The sequence below is a fragment of the Salvelinus fontinalis genome, chromosome 10 (genome assembly GCF_029448725.1).
Source record: "Salvelinus fontinalis isolate EN_2023a chromosome 10, ASM2944872v1, whole genome shotgun sequence".
Lineage (NCBI taxonomy): Eukaryota > Metazoa > Chordata > Actinopteri > Salmoniformes > Salmonidae > Salvelinus > Salvelinus fontinalis.
This window is the reverse complement of record NC_074674.1, coordinates 11,334,844-11,358,494: the sequence shown is the minus strand read 5'-3', so window position 1 is coordinate 11,358,494 and position 23,651 is coordinate 11,334,844. Positions and strand designations below refer to the sequence as shown.

At 45.7% G+C, this 23,651-nt stretch overlaps 1 protein-coding gene across 6 annotated transcripts in view; it reads right to left on the bottom strand.

Moving 5' to 3' along the window:
* Positions 1-67: 67 nt before the first annotated feature.
* LOC129863609 (rap guanine nucleotide exchange factor 1-like) overlaps positions 68-23,651 on the bottom strand; it is a 122,475-nt gene continuing 98,891 nt past the window's right edge. For 3 of the 6 annotated variants that reach the window (XM_055935713.1, XM_055935710.1, XM_055935712.1), the window contains 17 exons: positions 19,133-19,300; positions 13,648-13,809; positions 13,222-13,311; positions 11,395-11,480; positions 10,977-11,082; positions 10,015-10,090; positions 9,436-9,520; positions 9,187-9,279; positions 8,799-8,913; positions 8,630-8,700; positions 5,629-5,713; positions 5,411-5,505; positions 2,976-3,054; positions 2,644-2,745; positions 2,391-2,488; positions 2,081-2,209; positions 68-1,352 (listed from right to left, as the gene is read on the bottom strand). In XM_055935713.1, coding sequence (XP_055791688.1) covers positions 1,202-1,352; positions 2,081-2,209; positions 2,391-2,488; positions 2,644-2,745; positions 2,976-3,054; positions 5,411-5,505; positions 5,629-5,713; positions 8,630-8,700; positions 8,799-8,913; positions 9,187-9,279; positions 9,436-9,520; positions 10,015-10,090; positions 10,977-11,082; positions 11,395-11,480; positions 13,222-13,311; positions 13,648-13,809; positions 19,133-19,300 — 1,791 coding nt within the window. In that variant the 3' untranslated portion in view covers positions 68-1,201. The remainder of the gene's footprint in view (positions 1,353-2,080; positions 2,210-2,390; positions 2,489-2,643; positions 2,746-2,975; positions 3,055-5,410; positions 5,506-5,628; positions 5,714-8,629; positions 8,701-8,798; positions 8,914-9,186; positions 9,280-9,435; positions 9,521-10,014; positions 10,091-10,976; positions 11,083-11,394; positions 11,481-13,221; positions 13,312-13,647; positions 13,810-19,132; positions 19,301-23,651) is intronic. The other 3 variants (XM_055935711.1, XM_055935714.1, XM_055935715.1) reach the window with 3 other exon arrangements.

The following is a 23,651-nucleotide window of genomic DNA, read 5'->3' as shown; positions in this document are numbered from 1 at the left end:
GGATTTGGCCCATAAGAGGAAGTAAGTAGCATAGTATGACAAACCTCTTCCATTCTGCAGACAGTGATGTATAGAAACTGAGCAGTTTTATTGGAGTTGGAAAGCACAGTGTGATGAGTTGGATGAAACCATTATTCCAAAGGAATAATGACTAACTACAGCACACAATGGACTGACAAACACAGATCCCACCCAGACACACAGCCCCTCTTTACTGGGACACACGCCTGGTTGCCTGACAGTTCTCTTACTCAAACATGGCACACGATGATTGAATATGACAGACATAGATCACAGCATCTTTAGTACTTCTCTTTTTGTGGGTTTAGTTTTTTTTGCTTTGCATTTTTGAGTGCACATTTGTATGGCACTTCTTCTCTTAATAGACAATCCTTTTTAAGAACAAAAGGAGCACTGTATATAATAAATCATAACCACATATGATTCATAATATTAATAATCTTGTTACAAGTCTAGTCCCTTTGTGGTCCTCCACCTCGCCTAACCCCTCAACTGACCTTTTCCAAAACCACACTCCTGCCCAGTCAAGTCTGCATTGTGACAGAGTTCATGGCAGAATATAGTCCGGAACACTGAGGAGGATTCCATGGATACAAGGAAGTTCCTCTTCCTTCCATGTTTGAGGGAAGTTAAGTCAGGAGAGGGAGCAGTAGGATGGCCCACACTCTGTAGGGTGAGGGAGGGACTATCTGAGCATCTAGAGGAGCTTTCACCTCACACACTCATTTATACATTAAAATGGGACAGGACAGGGAGCAGTCTCTTCCGTTGTTCGACATCTCCACCTCTCCTTATATGAAGTTTTCCTCTTCTCCTTGGCACCAGTCTTTTTCCTCTCTCACCTCCCGTTGGTTAGGAATTTCTCTCCTGCCAACTGCAGTTCTGGGTGGGGAGAACCCAATGTAACTCCAATCATAACCCCCCCCCATAATCTCCCAGTGTATCAGAGCAGCACAGTCACTGTAAACCATGGCAGTCTTTCCCCCCCCTACTAGCCTACTGTATATCCTCTGGTCTGGTCCGGCCCTAGTCAGTCTTTCTTCCCGTTAGTGAGGTCCAGTTGATTGTGTCCATCCATCTATCCTTTCTGTCCATCTGTAGCACAGTGGAGGTCCCTCGGCGAGCCCTGGCTGTGGTCTCGGGGCCACGCCGCACCGCTAAGCCCCCCCCCCCCCCCCCCCTAAGTCTTCTCCTCGCGCTCCGTCCGCCGCCGGGTGATGTTGCGAGGCTTGATCTTCAGTGAGAGCTCCCACAGCGCCTCCTCGGCCAGGTGGTCGCTGAAGTCGTTGAAGAAGCAGACTATGTCGTCGTTACGCTTCAGCTCGTAATGCCTGGGGTGGGTGGGAAAGACAGAACGAGTCGATCAACGAGATGCCTATGTCTTTCCATGACAGACTGACCAGGTCAATTCAGATGAAAGCCACAGTGTAGATGAAGGGGAGGTGACGGGTTAAAGAAGGATTTTTAAGCCTAGAGACAATTGAGACATGGATTGAGTATGTGTGCCATTCAGATGTGTGCCATGTATGTGTGCCATCCCAACACTGCTGGGTTTTTCATGTTCAACAGTTTCCCGTGTGTATCAAGAATGGTCCACCACCCAAAGGACATCCAGCCAACTTGACACAACTGTGGGAAGCATTGGAGTCAACATGCACCAGCATCCCTGTGGAACGCTTTTGACACCTTGTAGAGTCCATGCCCCGGCAAATTGAGCCTGTTCTAAGGGCAAAAGGGAGGGGGGGTGCAACTCAATATTAGGAAGGTGTTCCTAATGTTTGGTATCCTCAGTGTCAACCTCGTCAACCTTCTGTTGTATGGGGGTTAACATGGAGGTTGTAATGTACACTGTGGATAATTATTGTAGTCTTATTGAATGACATTAAATATAACATATTCATCTATCATAATGTGAGGTTACCACACTCTCAATCTGTTTGGAGATTTGTGGATGCTTTTCTCATGGGACAACAGTTCTACTCACACTTGGCCACTCGTATCAATGGGTCTCAATGGGACTTACCTGCTTAAATAAAGGTTAAATAATATAAATACTCACACTTGCTGGAAGCGCCTCATACTGTCCAGGATGTTGAACTGCTGCCAGCGCTTGGAGAAGTTGACCTTCCCGTCGATGAGGTCGGGGTTCCCCAGGTGGACGAAGGTCAGGTCCTGCAGGATCAAACCGCTGGAAAAGGAGAGAAGAGAGAAATGGAAGAGAGAGAGAGATTAGGCTAAATATAGACAAACAGTCCTAGGAAGAATAGGAAAAACACACAACCACATACACACAAACACAAACACTTTCATTGAACATTACCTAGCTCAGTTGCACATGTACCGAAACACAGACATAAAAACAGACTTACAGGTATGGGATGCACGGAGGATCCACGTCGGCCAGAGCCGCCCGGTACGCTCTGAAAGACGACGAGCTGTCAATCAACGTACAGTATTCCTCCAATCCCTGGGAGAGAACAAGTGTGTTACAATGTGTTACACCCATAACACACCCCGGTACCTGAGTATATTAAAAGTGAGACCCCATAGGAAGAATTGAAACACGAGTATGAATATCTAGATCTCTGTGTGTCAGACTTGAGCCACTACTGTCTGACTCACCTCTGAAGTCTGTTTCTGCCACTCCAGCCTGCGGATGGGGGCCGAGTCCAGGGCAGACAGTATTGCCAAGTATGAGTTGAAATTGTTCAACTTCCGTAAGTGCTACACGGGGAAAAGAAAAACCGGACAAGAACAGTCGTCCAGAGAGTTAACCATCAACTATTCTAGTTATATACTAGTTCAAATCAATTTATATAGCCCTTCTTACATCAGCTGATATCTCAAAGTGCTGTACAGATACCCGGCCTAAAACCCCAAACAGCAAGCAATGCAGGTGTAGAAGCGCGTTAAGGGGAAGAGCTGTGGTTGTATAAAATGTCGAGATTGGTTACCTTCATGATCTTGATGAACTTGAGGAGCAGCTTCTCTCGGTCCTGGGCTTTCTCCTGCTGAATGATTAGAGAGCGCACCCTAGAGGACAAACAAACAGTGTTGCATGTGAGAGAAGTAGAATTAGGATCTGGCTGAAAATACTCGAATCAGTTATAGAACCCATTGCCCTTTATGGTTGTGAGGTCTAGGGTCCGCTCACCTACCAAGAATTCACAAAATGGGACAAACACCAAATTGAGACTCTGCATGCAGAATTCTGCAAAAACATCTATGTACAACGCAAAACACCAAATAATGCATGCAGAGCAGAATTAAGCCGATATCCACTAATTATCCAAATCCAGAACAGAACTGTTAAATTCTACAGCCACCTAAAAGGAAGCGATTCCCAAACCTTCCATAACAAAGCCATCACCTACAGAGAAATGAACCTGGAGAAAAGTTCCCTAAGCAAGCTGGTCCTGGGGCTCTGTTCACAAACACAAACAGACCCCACAGAGCCCCAGGACAGCAACACAATTAGACCCAACCAAATCATGCGAAAACAAAAAGATAATTACTTGACACATAGGAAAGAATTGACCAAAAAACGGAGCAAACTAGAATGCTATTTGGCCCTTAACAGAGAGTACACAGTGGCAGAATACCTGACCACTGTGACTGACCCAAACTTAAGGAAAGCTTTGACTATGTACAGACTCAGTGAGCATAGCCTTGCTATTGAGGCCACCGTAGGCAGACCTGGGTCTCAAGAGAATACAGGTTATGTGCACACTGCCCACAAAATGAGGTGGAAACTGAGTTGCACTTCCTAACCTCCTGCCAAATGTATGACCATATTAAAGACACGCATTTCCCTTTTTGTTCCCATTTCCCTTTTGTACTTTAACTATTTGCACATCGTTATAACACTGTACATAGCCATAATATGACATTTGAAATGTCTCAAATCCTTTGAAACTTTTGTGAGTGTAATGTTTACTATTCATTTTTTATTGTTTATTTCTGTTATTTTCATTATCCATTTCACTTGCTTTGGCAATGTAAACATACAGTACCGGTCAAAAGTTCGGACACACCTAATTTTTCTTTATTCTCATTCTTTTTAAAAACTATTTTCTACAGTGTAGAATAATAGTGAAGACATCAAAACCATGCAATAACACATATGGTATCATGAAGGAGTTCCCATATATCTGCAGCTCAACTCAACCCAAACCATCTCAATTGGGTTGAGGTCAGGTGATTGTAGAGGGTCATCTGATGCAGCACCATCATTCTCCTTCTTGGTCAAATAGCAATGATAGTCCCACTAAGCGCAAACCAGATGGGATGGCGTATCGCTGCAGAATGCTGTGGTAGCCATGCTGGTTAAGTGTGCCTTGAATTCTAAACAAATCACAGACAGTGTCACCAGTAAAGCACCCCCACACCTCCTCCTCCATGCTTCACGGTAGGAACCACACATCTGGAGATCATCGGTTCACCTACTCTGCGTCTCACAAAGACACAGCGGTTGGAACCAAAAATCTCAAATTTGGACAGATTTCCACCAGTCTAATGTCCACTGCTCATATCTCTTGGCCCAAGCAAGTCTCTTCTTATTATTGGTGTAATTTAGTAGTGGTTTCTTTGCAGTAATTCAACCATGAAGGCCTGATTCACACAGTCTCCTCTGAACAGTTGATGTTGAGATGTGTCTGTTACTTGAACTCTGTGAAGCATTTATTTGGGCTGCAATCTAAGGTGCACTTAACTAATGCACTTATCTTCTGCAGCAGAGGTAACTCTGGGTCTTCCTTTCCTTGTGGCGGTCGTCATGAGAGCCAGTTTCATCATAGCGCTTGATGGTTTTTGTGACTGCACTAGAAGAAACTTTCAACGTTTTTGAAGTAATTAAAGTAATGATGGACTGTCGTTTCTCTTTGCTTATTTGAGCTGTTCTTGCCATAACATGGAATTTGTCTTTTACCAAATAGGGATATATTCTGTATACCACCCCTACCTTGTCACCCCACAACTGATTGGCTCAAAAGCATTAAGCAAAGAAATTCCACAAATTACCTTAATAACTGTTAATTGAAATGTGCATTCCAGGTGACTACCTCATGAAGCTGGTTGAGAGAATGCCAAGCGTGTGCAAAGCTGTCATCAAGGCAAAAGGTGGCTACATTGAAGAATCTAAAATATATTTTGATTTGTTTAACACTTTTTTGGCTACTACATGATTCCATATGTGTTATTTCATAGTGTTGATGTCTCCACTATTATTCTACAATGTAAAAAATACTAAAAATAAAGAAAAACTCTGGAAGAGTAGGTGTGTCCAAATCGTGAGATGTTGACTGATCATTACAAAGCTAGTTGATTTATATGGTGGGAGTTTGGTAATGCATTGACAGGCTGTATGTATAGGCTCAGGTACAGCTCTCACCAGTAGCTCATGTTGTTAAAGTGCTCTGTGAACTGAGTCAGATTCGGACTCTTCTCCTCATTCTGCTCCTTGGCCCAAAGCAACACCTCAGGAATCTATCAAAATAGAACAAATAAGGAGAGAAGAGATATTGAGTTAAATCCTTCACTGGAGCAGAATGTCAATTTCTCTGCAGTGAAGGTGAAGAAAAGCAGAGATAGTTAGGGGCTCTCTGGTACCTCAATTTTGTAGAACAGTTCTGCATCCAGTAGTGTGAGCTGATCGGCAATCTCATGGCTGCGGAAGTCATGCAGCGTTCCGGGCCTGGAGTAACACACACAAGTTATGTCCTTCTATCCTCGTGGGGACCTAAAATCAATTTCCATTCAAAATCCTATTTTCCCTAAGCCCTTACCCTAATTCTAACCCTAACCACTAAGCTTAGAATAGACTATAAAATACAAAAGTTCATGGACAACCCTTCAAATTTGTGAATTCGGCTATTTAAGCCACACCCGTTGCTGACAGGTGTATAAAATCGAGCACATCGCCATGCCACCTCCATGGACAAACATTGGCAGCAGAATGGCCTTACTGAAGAGCTCATTGACTTTCAACGTGGCACCGTCACAGGATGCCACCTTTCCAACAAGTCAGTTCGTCAAATTTCTGCCCTGCTCAACTGTAAGTGCTGTTATTGAAAAGTGGAAACGTCTAGGAGCAACAACGGCTCAGCCGCCAAGTGGTAGGCCACACAAGCTCACAAAACAGGACTGCCGAAGCGCGTAAAAATGGTCTTTCCTCGGTTGCAACACTCACTACCGAGTTCCAAACTGCCTCTGGAAGCAATGTCAGCACAATAACTGTTTGTAGGGAGCTTCACAAAATGGGTTTCCGTGACTGGGTAGACGCACACACGCCTAAGATCACAATGCGCAATGCCAAGTGTCGGCTGGAGTGGTGCAAAGCTAAAGCTCCTTAGTTCCAGTGTAGGGAAATCTTAAAGATACACCATACAATGACATTCTAGACGATTCTGTGCTTCCAATTTTGTGGCAACAGGTCCATACAGAAATAGTTTGTCGAGATCGGTGTGGAAGGACCTGGCTGGCCTGCACAGAGCCCTGAACTCAACCCCATCTAACACCTTTGGGATGAATTAGAACGCCGACTGTGAGCCACGCCTAATCACCCAACATCAGTGCCAACCTCACTAATGCTCTTGTGGCTGAATGGAAGCAAGTCCCCGCAGCAATGTTCAAACTAGAGGTCGACCGATTATGATTTTTCAACGCCGATACCGATTATTGGAGGACCAAAAAAGCCGATGCCGATTAATCGGCCGATTTTTAAAATGTATTTGTAATAATGACAATAACAACAATACTGAATGAACACTTATTTTAACTTAATATAATACATCAATAAAAATCTATTTAGCCTCAAATAGTGAAACATGTTCAATTTGGTTTAAATAATGCAAAAACAAAGTGTTGGAGAAGAAAGTAAAAGTGCAATATGTGCCATGTAAAAAAGCTAACGTTTAAGTTCCTTGCTCAGAACATATGAAAGCTGGTGGTTCCTTTTAACATGAGACTTCAATATTCCAAGGTAAGAGGTTTTAGGTTTTAGTTAATATAGTATTTATAGGACTATTTCTCTCTATACCATTTGTATTCCATATACCTTTGACCATTGGATGTTCTTATAGGCACTTTAGTATTGCCAGTGTAACAGTATAGCTTCCGTCCCTCTTCTCGCTCCTACCTGGGCTCGAACGAGGAACACATCGACAACAGCCACCCTCGAAGCAGCGTTACTCATGCAGAGCAAGGGGAACAACTACTCCAAGTCTCAGAGCGAGTAACGTTTGAAACGCTATTAGCGCGCACCCCGCTAACTAGCTAACCATTTCACATCGGTTACACCAGCCTAATCTCGTGAGTTGATAGGCTTGAATTCATAAACAGCAGAGCTGCTGGCAAAACGCACGAAAGTGCTGTTTGAATGAATGCTTACGAGCCTGCTGCTGCTTACCACCGCTCAGTCAGACTGCTCTATCAAATCATAGACTTAGTTATAACATAATAACACACAGAAATACGAGCCTTTGGTCATTAATACGGTCGAATCCGGAAACTATCATTTCGAAAACAAAACGTTTATTATTATTGCATATAACCTGACTCTGCGTGCAATGAACGCAAGAGAGGTGACACAATTTCACCTGGTTAATATTGCCTGCTAACCTGGATTTCTTTTAGCTAAATATGCAGGTTTAAAAATATATACTTCTGTGTATTGATTTTAAGAAAGGCATTGATGGCATTGATGTTTATGGTTAGGTACACGTTGGAGCAACGACAGTCCTTTTTCCGCGAGTGCGCACCCCATCGATTATATGCAACGCAGGACACGCTAGATAAACTAGTAATATCATCAACCATGTGTAGTTAACTAGTGATTATGATTGATTGATTGTTTTTTATAAGATAAGTTTAATGCTAGCTAGCAACTTACGCGAATGCAGTAAGAAGCCATGGTAACATGTAGGCTCCTCGTGGAGTGCAATGAGAGGCAGGTGGTTAGAGCGTTGGACTAGTTAACTGTAAGGTTGCAAGATTGAATCCCCGAGCTGACAAGGTAAAAATCTGTCATTCTGCCACTGAACAAGGCAGTTAACCCACCGTTCCTAGGCCGTCATTGAAAATAAGAACGTGTTCTTAACTGACTTGCCTAGTTAAATAAAGGTGTAAAAAATAATAATAGTAAAATCGGCCAAATCGGTGTCCAAAAATACCGATTTCCGATTGTTACGAAAACTTGAAATCGGCCCTAATTAAATCGGCCATTCCGATTAATCGGTCGACCTCTAGTTCAAACATCTAGTGGAAAGCCTCCCCAGAAGAGTGGAGGCTGTCATAGCAGCAAAGGAGGGACCAACGCCATATTAACGCCCATGATTTTGCAATGAGATGTTCGACAAGCAGGTGTCCACACAGACTTTTAGTCATATAGTATAGCCTTTGTCCTCCATGAGACGTGGGAAATGTTCCTCACGAGGGAGAATGTTCCTCTTGGTTATTCTATCCACAAGGACAGTAAAACAACTCAACCCACCCACATAAATGCTTAATGACAGAGAAAGCAAACAAATCAATAGTACAATCAAATGCAAGAAGAGGTTGCTCTAGCCCCCTCCCATACTCTCCTGACCCTCGACCCCATGTCGATCCCTACCTGGCGGACACGCCCCGGGCGGCCAACGGCTTGAGAGAGTTGGTGCAACGCAGCAGCTTCTTCTGCTCCACCTGGACGACAATACGTTTAGAATTGCGTTTCTATTTTATCTACGGTATATAGTACGGTGCTTTTCATTTCCAAACAAAATGTCAAACAGAAAACAGACCTTGTCCAGGATGTTCTTGCGGAGCACGCGGGCCAGGCTCAGCTCGCCGTTACACACCAGCCTGAACACCAGGTCCATCAGCTGCTTCAGGATGTCCTCCGTCAACTCCACCAGACTGGGCGGGAAGACAGAGAGGGAGGAAAAGAGCAGGGGATAAGTGAGTCAACGCCTCCACATCTGGACATCACCATCTATCACTGTAATATATATTTGTTTAATAATGTGTCAACTAATCCTGTAAGACCAACTTGACAGTTTGACAATAAATAAATAACTCCTTCAAAATGTCTTCAATCTGGCTACAGGCCAGAAAAACTGTTGTCGACCCGTGGGACTTTCTTGGAGTAAAAAGCCATGTGTGGCTCTACGGAGAGAGATCCATACTCACCACAGCTCATCCACCACTCGAACCAGCACAAAGAAGGTGTTCTTGCTGACCCGCTTCTTAAATGTGTCTGGACTGTGACAGAACCTGGTGTATGTGCTTGGCGGTGAAGGAGAACACGTATTCGGAACTCTTTCTCCTCATAGTAAATACACACGCACACATTCTCCACCCTCTTTCCAACAACACACAGCAGCGAGCCATCGAGACACTCGAGGCGACCGACATGTCCAGTGGGTTTTCAAAGGATATCTGTAGTGCAGCTTCTTAATGAGGTCCTCTGGGCTAATGAATGTCCTGTACGTGGTCAGGAAGGCTTCACAGTACAACACCAGATCTGTCGGGGGGGCAGAGGAGAACACCGCCCCTTTAAGTCTGAGGTCGAGGAACTAATGATGGATCCTATGAACTTTAGAAAGCATGGAGAGGAGGACGTGAATAGATAGGCAATAGGTCATCTCCATTCTGACGGAGAAAAATGATCTGGAAAACAGGAATGTTCTATCTATCGCGAGATATATCTATTCTATCTGTTCACATGTCAGAGTGAAAAGAGAGAATATACTAACATCACTGTACTGTATAACAATTTGACAGAAAGTGTGATCGGATCCCGTCCAGTTTGAACACACACACACACACACACACACACACACACACACACACACACACACACACACACACACACACACACACACACACACACACACACACACACACACACACACGCACACACACACGCACACACACACGCACCCCCCCCTGTGCCACTGACCCACAACCACACATTCTAACGGGGGCTGCTGTCAAACGGTGATAAACGCGACCTACCTTTGCGTTCCGTCTCTGTGGCGTGGACTAACAGAATATCCCCCGATCCAGCACGCACGTCAGGACCATCATCATTCTGAGAGAGAGAGAGAATGAGAAAGAGAGATGGAGGGAGAGATGAATAGATGGAGAAAAAGAGCACCAGGGGGCATAGAGGGAAAGAGAGAGGAGGGGGGTGAGGCAGAGAGAAAGAGGGTTAGGTAGAGAATTGATGAGGATTAGGGCAAAAATGCAGTCTAGCCCAAAATGCAGCTCTCTCCTCTCTTGTCCATGCTCACCCTCCCTCCCTTCCAGCCCTGCACCAGCTCCACTGACGAGTGAGAGAGGTGGAGAGAGAGAGAGAGAGAGAGAGAGAGAGAGAGAGAGAGAAAGAGAGGACTGGCATACGCAGGACACAGGCTGATCACACAAGCTGACAACCCCCAACAATAATACCCTTGTTTACCGCTACAGCTGTCCTTTGTTGTTTAATCAGACCTCCCTTCTCTTATCCCCTTTCCTCCCTCCCTCCCTTTTCTCTCTTGCTACATCTGACCTTGCAGAGTGGGGACCACCATTTCACACAAATCACACACACAGACTCTCCTGCCTGTCAGACTGCACCAAACAGAAAAAAGGAAAGGACATTTTAATGGAGAAACGTGCCCTGCAGTTCCTGAGAATTTATTCTAGAGGTCAGTAGTGGACAGAGTTTTCTGATTTGGAGTTTTCTGTTTCAGCGTCTCACTAACATTCATGTAACATGAATACATGGGACCACGCATTCTTAAAATGCTTAAAACGGATGACTTACTAGTTTTGAATAAAAGTGTCCGCTAAATGGAATATATTATATTGTTATTATGAATAGAATCCCATTGAAAGAAAGCGCAGTAGCCAAAGACAAACACATACTTTTCTCTATACAATGCTTAGCCAATAGACATTACTGTTAGTGCCGTAACGAATGAGGGCTATGTTACCTCTTGTTTTAGTGTAATCCTGGACATGATCTCTTTGTGGTCAATGAGAGAGAGCTCGTCCACTTCCTCGTCACAAGGCGCAGAGTCTGTTGACTTCTGCCTCCTACTGACACAGACAGACAGACGGACGGACGGAAGCACCATTAGATCAGTTTACCTGGATTTATATACATAGAAATAGAATGACTACCTATAATAGAATTGTCACCCATGAAAAATGTTCCATTCAAATTGATGAATGGACTTTGTCTCTTCAAATAATTCTCTCTATGCTTACATATAGAATTGGTCGTTAATCAGTATCCATTTCATTCAATTGGCGTTTAATCTTCGAGGATCACCGGATCAAGTAATGACGTAACGGCCGAAGGGGAGAGTGTTTATGCAATGTGACCCTAGTGGCCACTCAATCCCTTACCTGTCCTTGTCCAGAGCCTCCTTGCTATTGGAGGAGGGCATCTGTGGAGAGGGGTCTTGAAGGACGTTGTCAGCAGAGTTGGGCTCCTGTCGGGGAAGAGTAAGCTCTGTCAAGGTAGGATGAGGAGCAGGAAACATGGGACACCACCACATCATGTACACAAATGGTGTCTTCATAAAATAACTGTTGGCACAGGTAAAAGATATTAACCTCTGATACAGGATCAGATCTTTGATCATCCCCCCTAATGGTTACTGTTAGGATTGTGGGTAGAATGATTTGATCCTAGATCTGTGGTTGGGACATAAACTCAGCAAAAAAAGAAAAGTCCTCTCACTGTCAACTGCGTTTATTTTCAGCGTGTAAATATTGTAAATAAATGTGTAAATATTTGTCTGAACATAACAAGATTCAACAACTGAGACAGAAACTGAACAAGTTCCACAGGCATGTGACTAACAGAAATTGAATAATGTGTCCATGAACAAAGGGGGGGGTCAAAATCAAAAGTAACAGTCAGTATCTGGTGTGGCCACCAGCTGCATTAAGTACTGCAGTGCATCTCCTCCTCATGGACTGCACCAGATTTGCCAGTTCTTGCTGTGAGATGTTACCCCACTCTTCCACCAAGGCACCTGCAAGTTCCCAGACATCTCTGGGGGGAATGCCCATAGCCCTCACCCTCCGATCTAACAGGTCCCAGACGTGCTCAATGGGATTGAGATCCGGGGCTCTTCGCTGGCCATGGCAGAACACTGACATTCCTGTCTTGCAGGAAATCACACACAGAACGAGCAGTATGGCTGGTGGAATTGTCATGCTGGAGGGTCATGTCAGGATGAGCCTGCAGGAAGGGTACCACATGAGGGAGGATGTCTTCCCTGTAACGCACAGCGTTGAGATTGCCTGCAATGACAACAAGCTCAGTCCGATGATGCTGTGACACACCGCCTCAGACCATGATGGACCCTCTATCCAAATCAATCCCGCTCCAGAGTACAGGCCTCGGTGTTACGCTCATTCCTTCTACGATAAACGCAAATCCGACCATCACCCCTGGTGAGACCAAACCGCAACTCGTCAGTGAAGAGCACTTTTTGCCAGTCCTGTCTGGTCCAGCGACGGTGGGTTTGTGCCCATAGGCGACGTTGTTGCCGGTGATGTCTGGTGAGGACCTGCCTTACAACAGGCCTACAAGCCCTCAGTCCAGCCTTTCCCAGCCTGTTGCAGACAGTCTGAGCACTGATGGAGGGATTGTGCGTTCCTGGTGTAACTCAGGCAGTTGTTGCCATCCTGTACCTGTCCCGCAGGTGTGATGTTCGGATGTACCGATCCTGTGCAGGTGTTGTTACACGTGGTCTGCCACTGCGAGGACGATCAGCTGTCCATCCTGTCTCCCTGTAGCGCTGTCTTAGGCAACTCACAGTACGAACATTGCAATTTCTTGCCCTGGCAACATCTGCAGTCCTCATGCCTCCTTGCAGCATGCCTAAGGCACATTCACGCAGATGAGCAGGGACCCTGGGCATCTTTCCTTTGGTATTTTCAGTAGAACGGCCTCTTTAGTGTCCTAAGATTTCATAACTGTGACCTTAATTGCCTACCGTCTGTAAGCTGTTAAGTGTCTGAACGACCGTTCCACAGGGGCATGTTCATTAATTGTTTATGGGTCATTGAACAAGCATGGGAAACAATGTTTTAAACCCTTTACAATGAAGATCTGTGAAGTTATTTGGATTTTTACAAATGATCTTTGAAAGACAGGATCCTGAAAAGGGGACGTTTCTTTTATTGCTGAGTTTATGATCTAGGTTGAGTGTTACTTACTCTGAGGCAGAGTGGCAGCTCCAGCTCCCCGTTGGCCTGGCTGGATGAGTAGAGGTTGACATACTCACCCTCTCCACCCTCGTCCACACTCTACGTGAAGAGAAGAGGGATGACCATGGAATTAAATAGAACAGATTTTTATCTCTATGGGGACAGCAAGCTCAGAGGTAAGATGAAACTTGGAGAAGCACTTCCACTCAACTACATTGTGTTGTATGGTTTCTACTGTACGTAACTGTCAATAATTGGCCACCAGGTGGCACTGGTGATTAGTGTTTAGTCATGTACAGTATTTCAGTAAAATGTGTGTCTGTTACACATGATAGTGAATAGGAGAATAGAGTCACAAGTTAGGATAATAAAATAGCCAAAATATAAGGTCTGGGAGTTAGATTTGTCTGCCTGCCTGCCTTTCTGCAAGCTCACCACGGCCGAGGTGTGGAGGAGAGAGTCAGTGAGAAGAGAAGTGGTCTCAGAGGAAGGAAGACAGACGGCCACAGAGCCCAATAGGTCGGCCAGGGAACAGTCGGGCCCTTCCCCGCTGCCAGCCAATAGGGTGGCATTGGCAAAGGCGACCTGGTCCGAGCTCTGCGATTGGTGGAGAGTAGGAAGGGAAACCAGGAAGGAGGAGAAAAGAACAAGGTAAAGACAGCAGAGAGAATCAGGTCAAAGTTGAAAAGGAAGTGAACAGTTGAAAGTCTCCAGCACCTCCTAAGCTCCTACTAACTTGGACTAACGTCATTCAACATACTATAACAATACATGGAATGATATCAAATCTTTCTATGCCTTTCACATAGCCAAGAACACACCTGAACATACAACACACCTGAAGCAATGATTTCACCATAAAAACATTTCACCATAAACACCACCGGATGAAAGTATATTGTCTGAGATTGTGTGTGTGAAACGTTGTGCATATCAACCCCGTCATGTTCCTGCATACATACCAGCACACACAGAGCAGCCAGCACATAGATCACTGATAAACACCACACACACACTGGCATGCGTACCCCCCCCACACACTACACTTAAAGCACCTAGGGTATGCAAAAGAGGAGGGAGAACGAACTATGATGTTTCCACTGAAAACTTAAGGACAGCTTATTTTCTTTCCATCCCCAAAATGTTCTACATACTATTCTCCACAAACGTACAACCATAAAATATACTTGACAACACAGGTCTGCGCGCACACACAGACAGACACAGAGACAGAAGACACAGACAGAGACAAAGACAGACACACAGAGACAGACAGACACACACAAAAACACAGACAGACAGACAGACACACAGAGAGACAGGCGCAGAGACAGACAGGCGCAGAGACAGACAGGCGCAGAGACAGACAGGCGCAGAGACAGACAGGCGCAGAGACAGACAGGCGCAGAGACAGACAGGCGCAGAGACAGACAGGCGCAGAGACAGACAGGCGCAGAGACAGACAGGCGCAGAGACAGAGACAGAAAGGGAGAGAGAGAGAAAGGGAGAGAGAGAGAAAGGGAGAGAGAGAGAAAGGGAGAGAGAGAGAAAGGGAGAGAGAGAGAAAGGGAGATAGACAGAAAGGGAGATAGACAGAAAGGGAGAGAGACAGAAAGGGAGATAGACAGAAAGGGAGATAGACAGAAAGGGAGAGAGACAGAAAGGGAGAGAGAGAGAAAGGGAGAGAGAGAGAAAGGGAGAGAGAGAGAAAGGGAGAGAGAGAGAAAGGGAGAGAGACAGAAAGGGAGAGAGACAGAAAGGGAGAGAGAGAGAAAGGGAGAGAGAGAGAAAGGGAGAGAGACAGAAAGGGAGAGAGAGAGAAAGGGAGAGAGAGAGAAAGGGAGAGAGAGAGAAAGGGAGAGAGAGAGAAAGGGAGAGAGAGAGAAAGGGAGAGAGAGAGAAAGGGAGAGAGAGAGAAAGGGAGAGAGAGAGAAAGGGAGAGAGAGAGAAAGGGAGAGAGAGAGAAAGGGAGAGAGACAGAAAGGGAGAGAGACAGAAAGGGAGAGACAGAGAAAGGGAGAGACAGAGAAAGGGAGAGAGACAGAAAGGGAGAGAGACAGAAAGGGAGAGAGACAGAAAGGGAGAGAGACAGAAAGGGAGAGAGACAGAAAGGGAGAGAGAGAGAAAGAGAGAGACAGAGAAAGAGAGAGACAGAAAGGGAGAGAGACAGAAAGGGAGAGAGAGAGAAAGGGAGAGAGACAGAAAGGGAGAGAGAGAGAAAGGGAGAGAGAGAGAAAGGGAGAGAGAGAGAAAGGGAGAGAGAGAGAAAGGGAGAGAGAGAGAAAGGGAGAGAGACAGAAAGGGAGAGAGAGAGAAAGGGAGAGAGAGAGAAAGGGAGAGAGACAGAAAGGGAGAGAGACAGAAAGGGAGAGAGAGAGAAAGGGAGAGAGACAGAAAGGGAGAGAGACAGAAAGGGAGAGAGACAGAAAGGGAGAGAGAGAGAAAGGGAGAGAGAGAGAAAGGGAGAGAGAGAGAAAGGGAGAGAGAGAGAAAGGGAGAGAGAGAGAAAGGGAGAGAGAGAGAAAGGGAGAGAGAGAGAAAGGGAGAGAGAGAGAAAGGGAGAGAGAGAGAAAGGGAGAGAGAGAGAAAGGGAGAGAGAGAGAAAGGGAGAGAGAGAGAAAGGGAGAGAGAGAGAAAGGGAGAGAGAGAGAAAGGGAGAGAGAGAGAAAGGGAGAGAGAGAGAAAGGGAGAGAGAGAGAAAGGGAGAGAGAGAGAAAGGGAGAGAGAGAGAAAGGGAGAGAGACAGAAAGGGAGAGAGACAGAAAGGGAGAGAGACAGAAAGGGAGAGAGACAGAAAGGGAGAGAGACAGAAAGGGAGAGAGACAGAAAGGGAGAGAGACAGAAAGGGAGAGAGACAGAAAGGGAGAGAGAGAGAAAGGGAGAGAGAGAGAAAGGGAGAGAGAGAGAGAGAAAGGGAGAGAGAGAGAGAGAAAGGGAGAGAGAGAGAGAGAAAGGGAGAGAGAGAGAAAGGGAGAGAGAGAGAAAGGGAGAGAGACAGAAAGGGAGAGAGACAGAAAGGGAGAGAGACAGAAAGGGAGATAGACAGAAAGGGAGATAGACAGAAAGGGAGATAGACAGAAAGGGAGAGAGACAGAAAGGGAGAGAGAGAGAAAGGGAGAGAGAGAGAAAGGGAGAGAGAGAGAAAGGGAGAGAGAGAGAAAGGGAGAGAGAGAGAAAGGGAGAGAGACAGAAAGGGAGAGAGAGAGAAAGGGAGAGAGAGAGAAAGGGAGAGAGAGAGAAAGGGAGAGAGAGAGAAAGGGAGAGAGAGAGAAAGGGAGAGAGAGAGAAAGGGAGAGAGAAAGGGAGAGAGAGAGAAAGGGAGAGAGAGAGAAAGGGAGAGAGACAGAAAGGAAGAGAGACAGAAAGGAAGAGAGACAGAAAGGGAGAGAGACAGAAAGGGAGAGAGAGAGAAAGGGAGAGAGAGAAAGGGAGAGAGAGAAAGGGAGAGAGAGAAAGGGAGAGAGACAGAAAGGGAGAGAGACAGAAAGGGAGAGAGACAGAAAGGGAGAGAGACAGAAAGGGAGAGAGACAGAAAGGGAGAGAGACAGAAAGGGAGAGAGACAGAAAGGGAGAGAGAGAGAAAGGGAGAGAGAGAGAAAGGGAGAGAGACAGAAAGGGAGAGAGACAGAAAGGGAGAGAGAGAGAAAGGGAGAGAGACAGAAAGGGAGAGAGACAGAAAGGGAGAGAGACAGAAAGGGAGAGAGAGAGAAAGAGAGAGACAGAGAAAGAGAGAGACAGAAAGGGAGAGAGACAGAAAGGGAGAGAGAGAGAAAGGGAGAGAGAGAGAAAGGGAGATAGACAGAAAGGGAGAGAGAGAGAAAGGGAGAGAGACAGAAAGGGAGAGAGAGAGAAAGGGAGAGAGACAGAAAGGGAGAGAGAGAGAAAGGGAGAGAGACAGAAAGGGAGAGAGAGAGAAAGGGAGAGAGAGAGAAAGGGAGAGAGAGAGAAAGGGAGAGAGAGAGAAAGGGAGAGAGAGAGAAAGGGAGAGAGAGAGAAAGGGAGAGAGAGAGAAAGGGAGAGAGAGAGAAAGGGAGAGAGAGAGAAAGGGAGAGAGAGAGAAAGGGAGAGAGAGAGAAAGGGAGAGAGAGAGAAAGGGAGAGAGAGAGAAAGGGAGAGAGAGAGAAAGGGAGAGAGAGAGAAAGGGAGAGAGAGAGAAAGGGAGAGAGAGAGAAAGGGAGAGAGAGAGAAAGGGAGAGAGAGAGAAAGGGAGAGAGAGAGAAAGGGAGAGAGAGAGAAAGGGAGAGAGAGAGAAAGGGAGAGAGACAGAAAGGGAGAGAGACAGAAAGGGAGAGAGACAGAAAGGGAGAGAGACAGAAAGGGAGAGAGACAGAAAGGGAGAGAGACAGAAAGGGAGAGAGACAGAAAGGGAGAGAGACAGAAAGGGAGAGAGACAGAAAGGGAGAGAGACAGAAAGGGAGAGAGACAGAAAGGGAGAGAGACAGAAAGGGAGAGAGACAGAAAGGGAGAGAGAGAGAAAGGGAGAGAGAGAGAAAGGGAGAGAGAGAGAAAGGGAGAGAGAGAGAGAGAAAGGGAGAGAGAGAGAAAGGGAGAGAGACAGAAAGGGAGAGAGACAGAAAGGGAGAGAGACAGAAAGGGAGAGAGAGAGAAAGGGAGAGAGACAGAAAGGGAGAGAGACAGAAAGGGAGAGAGACAGAACGAGAGAGGGACAGAAACAGACAGAGCGACAGACAGAGCGACAGACAGAGCGACAGACAGAGCGACAGACAGAGCGACAGACAGAGCGACAGACAGAGCGACAGACAGAGCGACAGACAGAGCGACAGACAGAGCGACAGACAGAGCGACAGACAGACAGGCAGAGCATAGAATAACAATTTTCCACTGAAATGACATTGTTGGCAATAAATCAAATTCCTTTAAATGACTCCCATCTCCATGACATCGCCTCAAAACATCATGCCCCGAGGACTTGAGGAATGTGAACATTCCACTGGCAAACACACAGGGTAGGGGGGAGGCAAGATATGTGTATCAGATAGAGGAGGGAGATGCTGTGATGTTGAAATGAAACTAGGAAAAATGTTGGATTTGATTTAAGGGGCAGAAGAGGGCAGAGGTCAGCAGGAAGGGAAAGAAAGGGGTAGAGCAGGAGGTGGTAGAAGAACGAGAGAGGACGAAGAGAAAGAAGAGTAGGACAGGAGGAGGAATCTGTTTTACATCAGGCCAGGTCCAAATGGCATGCATTCCTCTAGATTCCACAGGAAGATACACACCACTTCTCTCTGAGAGGAGGGGGGGGTCAAGCTCACCCCCCCACCCCCCACCCCCACCCCGACCTCCTCAGTGTGCCCCTCACACCCAGGGGTCACACGGGGTCAGGCCACACCCTAAGACCAACATCATCCGCCTCCTATCGAATAGAGGTTTGAGGTTATGAGATGGAAAACAGTGTTAAGTGTTAAACTCGGTCATGAGCTCAGCTACCCACCACAACCTCCTTCATCCCCAGGTTTCTATCTGCTATAGAGGTCCCTGCTTTGTAAGATTGACATCCTCTTTGACTCCACTTGTTCCACAGTACACATAAACACTCCTGTGTCGGTTGTTTTCAGGAAAAATAAAAAATCCCATCAGAAATGCATTATTTTGCATCTTATGATACCAAACCTAAGTATTACAACACATGGCATTAAATGCACACGTAAGTACACACACACACCATGTGTGTGACAATAGCACACCGCCATGGTCATCAATGTCGGAACCATGCCAGGGACAAACAACAACACACAGGGACCATGTGCCATTCAGTAGAATCAGAACCACACCACGTGGATCCAGGGATATCATACAGGCAGTTCCACACAACACACAAGACCACAGCACCAAACGGAAACTGAACACACAGCACACGGGAGGCCCGGCCTCTGGGCCACCGGGGCCAATCAGGTAGACTCACCATGGGCGTGGTCAGCGAGGAGTGTCCACTAAGGTAGGAGGAGCTAGAGACCGATAGGCTGAGCCCCAGGCCAGAGCCCACCTCCTCTGCTGCCGCCACCAACGAAGGCTGGAGGTGGCGCGGCAGAGAGGAGGATGAGGAAGAAGAGGGGGAGGAAGAGTGGGAGGCCTGAGGAAGAGAGAACGAATTTAAAAAAGGAGAGGGGATAGACAAATAAGAAGAGAGGGGCAGTGAGAATAGGAATTAAAGAGAAGAGAAAAATAAGAATTAAAGAGAAGATGAGAAGGTAGAAGAAGAAGGTAGAAGAAGGTAGAAGACACAGAAAAAATAAAGAAGACAGAACTTTATCACACTAAGAAGAGAAAGCAGAAGCAGTTTAAGATCAAATCCCGTTTCAGAATTAGAGCGATGAGAAAAAAGAAACCCCCACAGTGCTCTTGATAGTATCACCGCTCTTTAATAAGCTTTACGTATCGGCCTCACAGCCTTCATCAGAGCTATAAAAGACAGAGTTAAAGAGAGTTAAGTTGATAGCATTAGTACAAAATGAAGTCTTGTGAATGTAGACATGCAGAAACTTCTACCACAGAAGAAGAAAAACACAGAAGACGCCTTGTTGGGGACACTGGACATGAAGCCAGCCACACGGTCAGAAAAGGTCATTGCTAAGTGTCATCTCTAAGGGTTAGAACACACAAAAGAGTCAAGACCTGTTTAGCCCGTCGCTCAAACAGTGTTTGGATCTGACCATCTTAAACCTAACGTCTTGCTCTCTGAACTGTTTTGCTTCAAAGAAACCAGGTCAAACTACACACCTCGAAACAGGAGAAATATGACTTTCGCTGTCTCTCTTTTTCTCTCGCCATCTTATTATCTGACTGGCAGACCATCTAAATTGCTTTTATTTTCTCAAAGCCGTGTAAAAATCAGAGTTTTTAAAGCCTGTAACATGGTGGCTTACTGGAAGGCAGGACGAGGACTAGGAGATACAAACAGGCTTATCCTACCCAGGCCACAACCTCTTCAAGCCCCCTACACCACCAGCCAAGATTACCAGGAGAGACTGAGGAGGAGGAGCAAGGAGAGAAATACAGTTGGACTGTACAGTTGTGGCCAAAAGTTGAGAATGACACAAATATTAATTTTCACAAAGTTTGCTGCTTCAGTGTCTTTAGATAATCTTGTCAGATGTTACTATGGAATACTGAAGTATAATTACAAGCATTTCATAAGTGTCAAAGGCTTTTATTGACAATTACATGACGTTGATGCAAAGAGTCAATATTTGCAGTGTTGACCCTTCTTTTTCAAGACCTCTGCAATCCACCCTGGCATGCTGTCAATTAACTTCTGGGCCACATCCTGACTGATGGCAGCTCATTCTTGCATAAGCAATGCTTGGAGTTTGTCAGAGTTTGTGGGTTTTTGTTTGTCCACCCGCCTCTTGAGGATTGACCACAAGTTCTCAATGGGATTAAGGTCTGGAGGGTTTCCCGGCCATGGACCCAAAATATCGATGTTTTGTTCCCAGAGCCACTTAGTTATCACTTTTGCCTTATGGCCTTATACGACCCACCACTGCGACCTGTATGCCCTAGTCGGCTGGCCCTCGCTACATGTTCGTCGTCAGACCCACTGGCTCCAGGTCATCTACAAGGCTATGCTAGGCAAAGTGCCGCATTATCTCAGTTCACTGGTCACGATGGCTACACCCACCCGTAGCACGCGCTCCAACAGGTGTATCTCACTGATCATCCCTAAAGCCAAAACCTCATTTGGACGCCTTTCTTTCCAGTTCTCTGCTGCCTGCGACTGGAACGAATTGCAAAAATCTCTGAAGTTGGAGACTTTTATCTCCCTCAACAACTTTAAAAATCTGCTATCCGAGCAGCTAACCGATCGCTGCAGCTGTACATAGTCCATCTGTAAACTACCCACCCAATTTACCTACCTCACCCCCATACTGCTTTTATTTATTTTACTTTTCTGCACTTTTGCACACCAGTATCTCTTCTTGCACATGATCATCTGATGATTTATCACTCCAGTGTTAATCTGCTAAATTGTAATTATTCGATTTATTGCCTACCTCATGCCTTTTGCACACATTGTATATAGATTCTCTTTTTTCTACCATGTTATTGACTTGTCTATTGTTTACTCCATGTGTAACTCTGTGTTGTTGTCTGTTCACACTGCTATGCTTTATCTTGGCCAGGTCGCAGTTGCAAATGAGAACTTGTTCTCAACTAGCCTACCTGGTTAAATAAAGGTGAAAAAAAAAAAAAAAAAAAAAAAAAAATGGCAGGGTGTCATTCATGCTGGAAAAGGCATTGTTCATCACCAAACTGTTCCTGGATGGTTGGGAGAAGTTGCTCTCGGAGGATGTGTTGGTACCATTCGTTATTCATGGCTGTGTTCTTAGGCAAAATTGTCAGTGAGCCCACTCCCTTGGCTGAGAAGCAACCCCACACATGAATGGTCTCAGGATGCTTTACTGATGGTAGCGCTCACCTTGTCTTCTCAGTAAAGCTTTTTCCCGGATGCCCCAAACAATCGGAAAGGGGATTCAGCAGAGAAAATGACTTTACCCCAGTCCTCAGTAGTCCAATCCCTGTACCTTTTGCAGAATAGCAGTCTGTCCCTGATGTTTTTCCTGGAGAGAAGTGGCTTCTTTGTTGCCTTTCTTGACACCAGGCTATCTTCCAAAATTCTTCGCCTCACTGTGCGTGCAGATGCACTCACACCTGCCTGCTGCCATTCCTGAGCAAGCTCTGTACTGGTGGTGCCCCGATCCCACAGCTGAATCAACTTTAGGAGACGGTCCTGGCGCTTGCTGGACTTTCTTGGGCGCCCTGAAGCCTTCTTAACAACAATTGAACCGCTCTCCTTGAAGTTCTTGATGATCCGATAAATGGTTGATTTAGGTGCAATCTTACTGGCAGCAGTATCCTTGCCTGTGTAGCCCTTTTGTGCAACGCATTGATGACGGCACGTGTTTCCTTGCAGGTAACCATGGTGGAATGAGGAAGAACAATGATTCCAAGCACACCCTCCTTTTGAAGCTTCCAGTCTGTTATTTGAACTCAATCAGCATGACAGAGTGATCTCCAGCCTTGTCCTCGTCAACACTCAAACCTGTGTTAACGAGAGAATCACTGACATGATGTCAGCTGGTCATTTTGTGGCAGGGCTGAAATGTATATTTGTGTCATTCTCAAAACTTTTGGCCCTGACTGTACAGTATAGTAGAGTAAAGTATACAACAGAAATCATCAAACTAAAAGGCTGTGAGTCTTAAAATGTGGTTGGTGGTTTGCAGAAGGAGAACAGCATACCAGGCCACTAGAGGATTATGACCCCCTCCGTCTCTTAGTGGTAGGTTACGTATAGTATTGTACTGTAGTGAGGTCTGCAGGAGTGCAATCTGAACGTGAAATCCAGGCATGGAATTGGAATACATACACATATCTCCCACAGACACCCATGCATGATTTACATATGTCTAATCCAGCAGGGTAATTTCATTTTCTGGTTTTCTAGTTGTGGATAAATCAGGCACTAAGTGCAATATCCACTCAAGAGTGCAGAATCCATTGCACCCCTACTGGCTCACAGTCAATAGCCCATGAGTCCATTGGGCAGTTCCAGTCGCCATCTAGTTTCTACCCATGTGTAGTCTTCAGCAAAATGGCTGACAAACCACATGACACCAGTGTGTAACTGGTGAAACAAAAAAGGTTCACCTCCACAGGTTAAAGCAGAATCTAACCTCTTTTATACCTCAACCCTCAGCCAAGTTGAACCAATCCCCATTAACCTGAAGAAGTTTGGGCCAATCAAATCCATCTGACCTCCCCCTGACCTCATTAGCCCCGCCCCCTGGGTTCCCCCCTCCATTGACTGATTGACCGACCGGACTGTCAATCAGACAGACGTCTCAATTAACCTAGGGCAACCAGGATTAAGATAAGATGACTGGATTTGATAGAGAGAATGATATTGAGAAAGACAAGTCTCATCTTCTCTGGTAGGCGTTACCACCGACATACACCACTTAGAGCGAGAAAGAGAGAGACTAGGCAGACTGCTAGCGGTAAGGATTTGTGAGTTCATTGTAACCTGTGACGTCACTTCCTGTTGAATCTGCAGACGTGTTGCTGTGCGTTTTGTTGCTGTGCGATTTGCTGCGAACTTTACTTTACTTTGCTAGCTGACAACTTTACGTTTTTTGTTTTGTTTCTGTTTTTAATTACCGTTTATATTTTTAGTTTTTCCATCGCAACTTTTTTCCCTCATTCAACCTTTTCACTCCGGACGCTTTATCTGGACATGGTTCGTCAACACCTTCAACAGCCGAAGCTAAGTAGTAACATTAACATGATGTCTTCTAATTGCAGTCGCTGTACTCATAATATACAGGAGAACGATCGCCTTACGGCGAAAATAGCTGTGCTGCAAGCCCAGCTTCAGACGCAATCGTTAGGCAAGGGTATTTTCAGTGTAGGAAAGGAAGAAA